Source organism: Apium graveolens, chromosome 8 (genome assembly GCF_009905375.1).
Source record: "Apium graveolens cultivar Ventura chromosome 8, ASM990537v1, whole genome shotgun sequence".
In the NCBI taxonomy this organism is placed as follows: Eukaryota; Viridiplantae; Streptophyta; class Magnoliopsida; order Apiales; family Apiaceae; genus Apium; species Apium graveolens.
In genome coordinates, this window is record NC_133654.1 from 56,689,680 (window position 1) to 56,701,698 (window position 12,019).

Below are 12,019 nucleotides of genomic sequence, written 5' to 3' on the forward strand. Positions count from 1 at the left end.
TTTGTGCCTAACAGTGTGCTACTTACTTGATTAATAGGCTTCCACTCCAAAGCATTCAAAATGCAACACCCTTCTACAAATTAACTGGTAAAGAACCTTCCCTTGATCATTTAAGAGTTTTTGGTAGTCTTTGTTTTGTCTCTACAACTCATAGAGGCAAATTTGATCAAAGATCTGCTGCTTGTGTTTTTCTTGGATATTCAATATCTAAGAAAGGTTACAAAGTTTTGAACCTTAATACTCATGAAATTTCTGTTTCTAGGGATGTTATCTTTCATGAATCTCACTTTCATTTTCATTCACATGATGCTCCCACTTCTTTTCCAACACACATATATCTTCCATCTGTCACCTCTTCTTGCTTTAATGAATCTTTTGATTTAAGCCCTACTTTTACTCATTCCACAATATCACCAACTGATGATTCTGTTATGACACCAAGTTATGACTCAACCAGTGAATATGATTCTAGTCATATGGCTTCTTTTGATTCTGACTTACATGATCTTAGTGTTTCTCCCAACATTACACCTAGTATTTCTGTTCCATTAAGAAGATCCACTCGTGTTCACAAGCCTCCTGCTTATCTTAGTTCTTATCAATGTAATATTGTTTCCACACCAAAACATTGGTACAATCTTGTTCAACTTGCACCTCTCCTTTCATCATCATCATCTTGTGCCATTGTTGAACCTCGAACTTACAAAGAAGCAGCATTACCACCAATTTGGGTTCAAGCAATGCGGACTGAACTTCAAGCTTTACATGCTAATCATACATGGGATTTAGTTCCGCTTCCTCCTCACAAGAAATCTATTGGTTCTAAATGGGTTTTTAAGGTAAAGCTTAAATCTGATGGATCACTTGAGCGTTGCAAGGCTCATCTGGTAGGTAAGGGCTACAATCAACATTTTGGTATTGATTATGCTAAAACGTTTTCTCCCGTTGTTAAAATGAGTACTGTTCGCACTCTTCTAGCAGTTGCAGCCTCTAAAAATGGGTTTTACATCAGTTGGACGTGAACAATGCTTTCCTCCATGGAAATTTAAAGGAAGATGTATATATGCAAGTTCCAGAGGGGGTTCCTAATCCTTGCAATTTTGTGTGTTTACTTCAAAAATCTCTGTATGGTTTAAAACAGGCCTCTCGGGAGTGGCATGAGAAATTAGTGGAAGAGTTACTTTGTCAAGGTTTTACTCAATCTCTTAATGACTACAGTTTGTTTATTAAGAAACAACTTGCTTGTATTTGTATTGTTGCTGTCTATGTTGACGATGTGATATTAACTGGGGATGATGTTCAGGCCATTTCTCATCTTAAATCTCATTTAGATGCCCTGTTTGGAATTAAGGATCTTGGCCAGCTGCATTGTTTTTTGGGAATTGAGGTAACTCATTCACCTGATGGTATTGTTCTCTATCAAAGAAAGTTTGCTACTGAGTTGCTAGCTGAAGCTACACTTGATGTTACTCGTCCTGTTTGTACCCCTTTACCAGTTCATCTCAAATTATCCAATGCTGAAGGGATTTTGCTTTCAAATCCTGAGTTGTACAGGTCTCTTGTTGGTAAGCTCAACTATCTCACTAATACTAGGCCAGATCTTTCATATACTGTTCAAACACTGAGTCAATACATGCATGATCCTCGTGACACTCATTTGGCTGCTCTTCATCACACTCTACGTTATTTAGCTGGTACTATTCATCAAGGAATCCTTCTAAAAGCTTCAGACCAGCTCCAGTTACAGGCTTTTTCAGATGCTGATCGGGGTTCTTGTCTCGATTCTCGCTGTTCTATCACAGCTTACGTTATGTTGTTAGGAAACTCACCTATTTCATGGAAGTCTAAGAAACAACACACAGTTTCTAAATCTTCTGCAGAAGCCGAATATCGTGCAATGGCTTGTGCAGCTGCTGAGGTCACATGGCTTGTCCGCTTGTTGAATGAACTTGGTTTGTCTACACTGAAACTTGTGTTGCTTCATTGTGATAATCAATCGGCTTTACACATTGCTAAAAACCCAGTATTTCATGAACGAACCAAGCATATCGAGCTTGATTGTCATTTCACCCGTGATAAGGTTCTAGAAGGCCTTCTGCAGCTCAGTTACTTGCCGACCAGATCTCAGCTAGCTAATGTTCTTACCAAAGTTTCTCCTTCTCCTCAGTTCAATGATTTGCTTCACAAGTTGGGCATGTTTACCCTTCCCAACCTGAGGGGGGATATTGAGCATAAGGAGGCTGCATCACCTGATCAGATAGCTGGCATTACTAGTAACACAGCTAATCAGTTAGTTAGAATTTTAGTACTACTTCTCTATATATAGTCATTATGTACCACAACGATGTAACTTTTACTTCTCTATTTTAAACATTTCAATACACTTTTTCTCTAAATCATGTCTTTGTTCTCTGCAATTCTTCTCTGCATTTTTATTACTTAGCAAAGAAGACAGCTGAGTTTAATTTAAAACATCTTCACCTTAATGTGAAAGAGTTATCATTCTAAAATTCATGTGTCCTGATCATCAAAAAAATAAATATAGCTACACCTATCTTGTACATATATATCCTTAGCACAAAGACTCCATTAGATAAATGAAAAAAAAGGAAGCGCAGTGTGTTAGTTTGTTGGGTTGACTTGATAAAACGAACAAGGAGATTTCTGAAAAAAGCTGATCCTATTGAAAGCTAAATTAGTATTGAACGCAGCTTTTTTATATTCATCCCATGTGAACTCTTTATACAAACTTTCTTTTCCTTGCATGAGTGAAGTTGATGGTGCTATCTTTTCACTTAACGGTGGCCCTCCAAAGTAGATCATTGATATTCTTTCTTTCAAACTCTCTGTGATTACTCTATGCTTCACACTTCTGAACCTTCCATTAGTCATTACCTACAACATTTTATATGTTCATATATTATTGTAGACACAATCTTTACATTTTAAATCATTGACTTTATACTAGTATAAAGAGTTGAAAAAATGTAAACAAAATATTAATTATAGAAAAATGTACAAAAACATGTACTATAGTTTAATTTTCTCTCTCAACATAGGTTTTGAGTACTCATTCATCCCAATTTTTTTTAAAACGAATACTCAATTGTAAGATTACATATCATATTAGTCACAAAAAATTGCTTATCATAAAGTTGAAGACATGTAAAAACAAAAACTGAAAAAACTTATAATTAATAAAAAAAACTTTATGTGTATCAATAATATTCGCTAGGAAAAGACAGGTGAGAATAATCTTTGTACAAAAAGGTATATGTCAATAATATGTACATGGAATAATGATAGCCATTTCCTAGTAATTGACAGGTGACAAGAAATATATACATTCTTATTTTTACTCCTAAATAATTGTGTAATCTGAGAAGTCAAAACTTCTATTATAGCGGTGGTTCAAAAGATTTTATAGTACCTGTAAGCAGTCATCAACAGTGATAAAGAAAGAGTCGGGATCAGGTGGAACTTGAACCCAGGTCCCATCTTTTAGAGCAATTTCAAGGCCTGATGCATTGTTAGATCTTATGACTGATATAATTTGCGGGTCGGTATGTTCTCCGAATCCAAGCTCATTTTTGTCACTGGCCGGGTAGTGATTTATCCGGAAAAACGAATCACTTTTTTCATCACTCAGCAACCTGCTCCACACATTTTTTGGCTGCAGGTTTAGTTCATTAGCCATCAGTTCTAATATTTCACAAGCCATTTTTCTTATGGCGGACAAATATTTGTTCACCATAAGCCTGCCAAAACACAAACGAGAGATATTTCAGAACATCAAAAACCGAAAGCATAGTAAAAAGAATAGTAGTGTGTATTACCAAAAATCATTAGGGAGAATGGTGCGGGAGTTCTGTGAAATGAGTTCGGTGTTTGTACCGAAAAGAAGATATTCAACCCAACCGGTATCACCTTTGCGTCCAATGTTCTTGTTACCGTAACCAAAAGGTGCTGCTTTGTTTTTATAAATTTGAGGCCCCTGGAAGAAACTGAGAGCTTGAGCTTCTAATTTGGTGGCTGTTTCCATTGGAACTCTATGGTTTGTTACTTTAAAGAATCCAAACTCTTGACATGCGTTGACTATTTGAGTTTTTGCATTCGGATTGGAAAGATCGACAGCCGGAATTTGAGTCAAGTGGGTATTGCATGAGTTGATGGTAGGGAAGCTGACATGTGCTACTGGCTGTGATAAGACAACCATGACTCAAAGATATCTGTAGAGAGTTTTATATATTGAGAGAGAGGGAGAGAGAGATAGGGAGAGGGAGAGGGAGAGGGAGCAAGAACGAGAGAGAGAGGGAGCGAGAGAGAGAGAGAGAGGGAGAGAGAGAGAGAGAGAGAGATTGAGAGAGAGAGAGAGTATAACTAATTTAGTTTTGCCTGAGGGAGGGCTAGGAAGGGGATATTTTAGTAAATGGAATGCATGAAAAGGGAGTAGAAAGAACGAGAGAATTTTAAAAGGATGCGATGTGGTCTTGGATAAGTGTGGTTTGATGTCAATTTATACTAGTCGGGCCAGGGCTTTTCAGGCAGTTTTCACGGTGGTTGTTAATTGGTTTCAACTTTTTATAATGGTCAGGTACTATATTTAGTATATATATATTGTACTAACTTTTTGATTGGAGAAAGAAGTTTCAATTTGCAAGGGTAGACCATTTTCCATTCCGAGAACCGGCAGGAGTTGCAAAAGTGGGGTTCAGAGAAAACAATCTATGACAAAGCGTCTACCTAGTTCGATACTTTTGCTCTGTGTTTGGGACAAAGATCTTATTTCATGTACTCATAACCGGGATATATTTTTGTTATCTGGGCTCATTATCAATCAATTGGGGGTCCTCATCTCATCAAGAACATGTGAAATAACAAGTGAAAGCCCTAAGATTATGAGTTCGCATTAACTGAGAACATGTATACGTAAATGATTAATGATGTGTAAGTTTTAGATACTTTAATTACCCAAAAAAATAGTTTCAGATACTTTTTCATTTTTTACGGCGTAATTTAAACTTTATTGAAATTGCTTTTAATTACGGTACATTAATAGGCAGTTATAAACTCACGTTGAATATTCATATTATCCTTCATTGAATAAAAATATTTATTGTATAAATCACCATTTATGTATGTCAAATAGAAAATTTGATTGTCTGAGAAAGAAAAAAAATAACTTAAAATATTTTCGATAGAAATCATATCTCAGTTTCATAGTTATCTCATAAAATATATGAAATTTGGCACAAAATAAACGCAGTTAGTGATTTAGAATAAATCCTTTTTGCATAACTGATTGTGATCAGTTGTAACTTGCTACATGTGAGTTTCAGATCCTTTTCCCCTTTTCGCGGTCTTATTCAAGACTTTATTAAAATGTTTTTAATATGATCCGTGTTATAAACTCATTTCGAATACTTTTAAAATTCTCCAAGTTGAAATTAATATATTGATTGAATAATCATCATTTATGTACGTCAAATTGAAAATTCGACCACTCCGAAAAATTAATACAATTTTCAAGTTAACATATGAGCCATAAAATCATATTTCAATTTTGCAATTGTTACGACCGGAATTTTATGTAATATTATTTGTGGATTGGGTATAATATTAAAGTCAAATGAAAATATATTCAATGATTGTACGCTAGTGTGAGTGAAAGTTTCTGCATTATAAATTTGCTTTGTGTAGTATATGATTTTTCAAAGTAATAGTTTATTTAATTTCTTTATTTTTGATTTATAAGGAATATTCTAAGTTTTGGAAAAAATTTCTTTTAAAAGGTATTTTGTTCACAAATTTTGAAAATGATTTTATAAAGTCTCTAAAAATCCAAGTTATTTTATGGTATAAATTTTATAATTTTTGAACTTGTATTTTATTTTATAAAAATAAATCATTATAAATTTTAGTTGTCATATTTATCAAATTACATAAGAGACCATGCATGCAAATCACCCTTCTATTCTCTCAAAGGGCAAACAAGACTTTTCCAACCCCACTAACTCATTTGATTATTACCAAATTACTACCTTAGCTTTGCATGCAAAATGACCTAACTTTAACCAAGGGACATTTTTGTAAGTTCTCACTTCCACTCATCATTTGTAAACCAAATAGCATAAAACAAAGAAATCAAAGTGGGAGAGGTCATTTTCATTCCACACTCCAACACCCCACAAATTTTCTCTCCTCCCCCTCCCACATTGCTCTCGGCCGAAGGCCAATTCCCTACCCCCTTTCATTTTTCAATTCATTCTTCATCTTCCCAAGTGTAAATCTTTTACCTACATTCATCTTATATACTTTCCAAGTGTTTTGTGACTTGGAAGTTGAAGTTCCATGGATGCATGTGTAGTTCTTATGTGATCTCCAAAGAGAAACTCTTGATTCTTGTGAATTCAAGAGCTCTCTATGAGATATATTATGTATATGTGCTAACTAAGTGTTTTATGGAGATATCATGCTTTAAAATCCTTTGCATGCTACTGAAATTTTATTATATATTTATGTTTAGCCATGCATGTTAGTTTTAAGACATTAAAATGATGATCAACCATGAGTTGCATGCTACTTTTTTCGAAATCATGTAGTTATGTTTAAAAATCTATAAATTCGAAATATGTGTGCTTAAAATAGATTGTTTTCATGATAAATTTCTTATTAATACATAAAAGAAGTTATATTTCATGATTATTAAGGATGAGTATTAGGTGCAAGTCGATTTTGCAAGCATTTAAAACTTTATGCCTAGCCGAAATCTTGTTATGTGCTTTCCATGAGTTGCATGTTATATATTTGGTTGCATGTTGTTGTTTTTGGGCATGGATGATCTCACCCAAGTTTATTTTGAGAATAAGGGAGTTATTTCAGTAGATCACCATGTATAAGTCTTGGTTTAAGTATTGAGTTGTTGTTAGTTGAGTTTGTCAAGTCAAAACCTTGGAAAATGAGAGTTATAGTTTCTGCAGAAAAATCAGTATAGCACCCTGAGGTTTAGAGTGAGTTTTGACCATGTCATTGGTGTGCACTTTGAGGCCCAAGCTACCAGAAGTTAGTATTGTGAGTATATAAAAGATTTTAGGAGTTGGTTGGAGGATTGCATGTCATTTGGTTAGGTGCACAAGTAGAATCACAAAATCTGTCCAGCAGGGGACAGTTTTGTTGCAACTTAGAAATAGGGAGATTTGACCATGTCATGGGTAGGCCCTCATTAGGCCCAATTGGGCCTTAGTTAGAGGGTATGTCAGAGAAGTTTTTCCAACCATAGTTCATAGGATATGAGCTAGAACCATGTGTCACAAGTTAATTCAAGTCAGGACATTTTCTGCCCAGAAAAATAGGGTAACCTTGGACTTTTAGCTTAGGCCCAAGAAGACCCAAGCCAGGCCCTTGAGCCACATCAAGCTTTTGAGATGCCCTTAGGTCACGAGAGTCTTGTGTAAAAGTTTTGAAGGAAAACTTGTAGTTTAAGAGTGTCTAATGTACTCAAGAAACCATAGTTGTCATTCTGAAATTTACACCAGTGAGCACTATCACTTATCACATAGTTTTAGAACACTTAGATGTGAGTATTAGGTCGACCACCATAGTTGTAAGATAGTATAAGGTCAGTAGAGCAAAAGGCACAAGTGAGGGTCAATAGGTTTTGGATAATTTAGGAAAGGCACATCGAGTTAGGAAGCCAAAATTAGAAGACATTGTCTAGTTTAGCGACCAAGTGACTTAAGTTGTGAGTCGAGATCATCCAAGCCTAGTGTTGCATTATGGTATATATGGTGTTATTTGGTGTTAATATATGGTATGTGAATATGTGGCTATGTGTGTGCAATTGTAATTTAAAAGTGAATATAAATTAAGTGCATATAGGCCTAAGTGCCATCCGTGTTTAATTTCGGGTTGTAAATAGGTTAAGATGGTAAGAATATATTATAATGAGGATTATTATTATTTATGTAGGATCTCGAGACGAGGGAAAACTTGCCATAAAAGTCGAGTGAAGCTCCAGTTGCTCCTACCAGTCAGACCAGACCAGCCTATCTCAAGGCAAGTGATTCAACTTGACCTTCGTATTTACTAAAATCAGTTCATATATATATCGATGCAGCTATCCTGAGTCATTTTGATATATTTAAATCAAGCGTATCTTATGTTTATCTTTGAATCATATAAAATGCCATGAACCCTCAAGTACTTATTGCAAGTAGATCAAAAGTCATACCATGCTAGTATACCAAAGTAATGGTGATGCCATGATAAAATAGAGAATTTGTTATAATACTTTATTGATCCTTTTGATTATCATGCTATTGATCCCTGAGAAATCTTGATATTGCACCCTGATGCTTTGATTCAACTCTTGAAATAACCTCGATAGAAACTTTATCTTGATAACTAAAAGCCAATCATTTCTTAAATTCATTCATGATTGTTTGATAACCCTATCCTTACCCTAAAGCTTGATACCCTGTTATATCTTGAGCTGATGATCACTTTCTTTATATTTTAACACCTCTATCCTATTGGAACCAGTGATGCTTATCTTCTTGATGTTCTAATACCTATACCTTGTCTACAACCATTGCTTTAAGCCTAGTTTGGCATTACTCTTTCATATTATCCAATAGCCTTGCTCAATTTCCTTGTCAAAGTTCTTGTTTATGGAAACCTCTCAATTACCCTAATATAGTAAAGTCTAGTGGATCATGGCCCTGAGATTTAGTGTCATATTTCCAGTGTTTCAAGTTGATCTATAATCCCTTGATAAAAATGTTTACAATCAAAAGAGATTTTATTATAAATCTGCATCAGTTTTTAAAATGATTAAAATGTGGATTTTTCAGTCCCAAAGGGGGATAAATGTTTTCTTTGAATGGTGGATCTGGACTGAGACGCGAGTCCTTTCCGCACTTATATTAGGCTTAAAAGTTGCCTAGGGATTCCCAATAATGTTTTAGAACCCAGCGAGGTTCGGGATTACTTCGCGGCTGATCACAGGCTATAATCCGTAGCGTCATAAAATGATTTTGATTAAGACATGATTTTAAAATTGTTTTGATGCAAGCAAAATGATGCCATCTCACATAGTTTTTATCTCTCGTTACCTTTGGTTATGTCTTTCCATTATCATTCTTAAAAGTATATCTCAATTTATGTTTTGTGTCGTACTGTTAGCACTTGTTGAGCATTTGGCTCACTTCTTGCTTTACCCTTATATTACAGCTAACAGCTATGGTTAGATTCAAGCAGACTGCCCGTAAGACCTGTGATGCTGATGCTTATGTTCGAGCTCAGATAGAATAAGTAATAATAGTTGTGTGAGGACTCGGTATTCTAAATCAGATGTAATAGTTGGTAGTGTTGGGCTGTTCCAAACCCTAAACTGTAAGATCTTGGATTTTGGTTGTGTATTCTTCATTAAAAAGATGTAATAGCTATATTTATTTTGCTGTTTAAGTTGGGGGTGTGACAGGTTTTGGTATCAGAGCTACGGTTTAGAGTCCCTGGACAGCCCAAATAGGTTATAGGATATGTGTGTAGGATATAGATAACATGCGAGAGAGTAGGTTAAGTAAATTATTATTAATACTCCTCTTATTGGTTGTCAGCAAAGGGCGCATTCCTCGTCATCCTCTGGGTCAGACGACACTATTGCTTTCTCCGTGTATGCTGAGTTGAGGCGCGAGTTCGACATGCTTCAGGGCAAGTACGACCGACTGATAGACCGACTGAAGAACGTGTATCCGGACAGCCGAAACTACGAAGGGAAGCCCAAGGAGCAGATGACTACGAGACTTGAGACCTTGGTTCAGTACGTCAACACTAAGCTTGAGGAGATGTCAGCGCACCGGGACCGTACCAGCCAGTATGTCATTCAGATGGTAGCGGATGAGCTCCAGAGCATTGCGAAGACGCTTTGAGAGGAAAAGACTACCAAGCCCCGTTCAGATGGAGTGGAGCCTTAGTTCTTTCCATTTACCTTTCATGTTGTTGTACTATCAGACTCTATGGAATCCCCAGTTGTTTCCGTTTTCCTTTAAATAAGCCTGTTATTCCTAGAATCAGACTATGTCCCAATCCTATGTACTGTGACCTTTAAAATTTCAATAATTATATGCTATTGTTCCATTTGCTCTCAACTGTTATTTTATGTTTTTATCATCATATCTGCTTAATTTGGAAACTTAACCCCATATGAAAATGAGAATGCCATGCGATACCCTCGAATTATTTTATCATTCATATCTGTTTTGACACAACTCTTATTTCAGGATCATGCCTCCCAAAAAGAAGAACCCAACAACCACCTTCACCACATACCCAAATATTCTTCGACTACTGGAAACCTTGCAACAGCAAACCAATGCTATAGCTCAACAACAACTAACTCTTCAACAACGAATTGAAAACCAAGATAACCGTGAACCACACCAACCACCTGAACCACCAGTACCACCTAGACAAATTGTCACTTTCAAAGCTTTTCAGAATGTGAATCCACCTGTATTTCATGATACCACTGATCCAGTGATAGCTAACACATGGATCAAGGAGATGGAAAGGGCTTTTGAGTTGGTACAGTTAGGAGACGATTAGAAGACGCCGTATGCTACTTACGTCTTGAAGGGAGAAGTCATCTATTGGTGGGAATCAGTAAAGGCTATGGAAGTCACTCAGCAGGTTTCTTGGGAGAGATTTAAAAAGTTATTTCTGGACAAGTATTACCCTAAGTACATGCAGAAACAGATGGAGCTAAAATTTCTTGAGTTGAAGCAAGGGAACATGACTGTATTGGAGTATGAGAAGAAGTTCACTGAGTTGTCAAGGTTTGTGACAAAGTATACCAGCACTGAGGAGGAAAAAGCAAAGAAATTTCAGCAAGGATTGGAGCCTTGGATCAGAGATAGGGTGGCTATGTTTGAGCTTGAAACTTATGCGGGAGTTGTACAGAAAGCTGCTCTGATTGAGAATAATGGGATGCAGTCAAGGAAAGAGAGGGATAACAAGAAGAGGAAGGTTCCATTTTATGGAGAAAAGTCTGAAGCTGGAAGTTCGCAAGATCGGAATGTAAAGAGGATTGGTTTCCAGAAGGACGGAAATTTTCAAAAGAAAGGAAATTTGGGCAAAAGGCAAGAATGAAAAGGGAACAACCAGGCAAGCCAAGGGCAAGTTGGAGAAAACAGGTTCCAGAGACCGGAATGCAAGCACTGTGGAAGAAGGCACCCCGGAGTATGCAATAAGCTGAGCATGACCTGTTATAGGTGCAATCAGAAGGGACATTTGGAAAATGAGTGCAAGATGCCGAAGCCAGGAGTTACGTGCTACAAATATAGGAAGACTGGACACATGGCTAGGGAGTGTAAGGCAACAGGACCAGTCAAAGCTCTGATGAACGTGGCAAGTACCAGTGCAAGCGTGCCAGCTGAGGTATTGGCATTACCTCCACCACCCGCACCAACCCCGCAAGCAACAACAAGGACATTTGATCTAAAGATGAAAGATGCTGTTCAGAATTCTGAGGTGATAGCAGCTACACTTTTACTCAATAATGTCAAAGCTAAAGTATTGATTGATTCGGGAGCAACAAGATCTTTCATATCAGAATCTTTTGTTGATAAGCTTCAATGTGAGAAAATGATTATGAGTGAGGTAGTAAATGTGGTAATTGCAAACCAAGAGAAGATTCCTGTGAATCAATTTTGTCCAAAGTGTGAGATCGATATTTCGGGATATAAGTTTTCAGCCGACTTGATACTCTTCAAGTTGGGAGAGTTTGATATAATTTTAGGAATGGATTGGTTAGGAGAGAATAGCGCTCAGATTAATTGTAAGACCAAGAGAGTGTATTTAAAGACGAAGAGTGGAGAGAAGGTAGTATTTAAGGGGCAGAGGCAAGAGCAACTATTTCTTACAATCGTTCAGGCTAAGAAGTTGCTTAGAAAAGGTTGTGAGTCGTTCCTAACATATGTAGTGGATTCAGAGAGAGGCAGCCTCAGCATGGAAGATATTC

At 36.5% G+C, this 12,019-nt stretch overlaps 1 protein-coding gene across 1 annotated transcript; it reads right to left on the reverse strand.

Moving 5' to 3' along the window:
* Positions 1 to 1,167: 1,167 nt before the first annotated feature.
* LOC141676806 (gibberellin 2-beta-dioxygenase-like) lies at positions 1,168 to 4,547 on the reverse strand. The gene is made up of 3 exons (XM_074482518.1): positions 3,837 to 4,547; positions 3,431 to 3,758; positions 1,168 to 2,895 (listed from the first exon to the last, which is right to left on the reverse strand). The coding sequence occupies exons 1-3, from the start codon at positions 4,214 to 4,216 to the stop codon at positions 2,623 to 2,625; spliced, it is 981 nt and encodes a 326-aa protein (XP_074338619.1). The 5' UTR covers positions 4,217 to 4,547; the 3' UTR covers positions 1,168 to 2,622.
* Between the last annotated feature and the right edge of the window lie 7,472 nt (positions 4,548 to 12,019).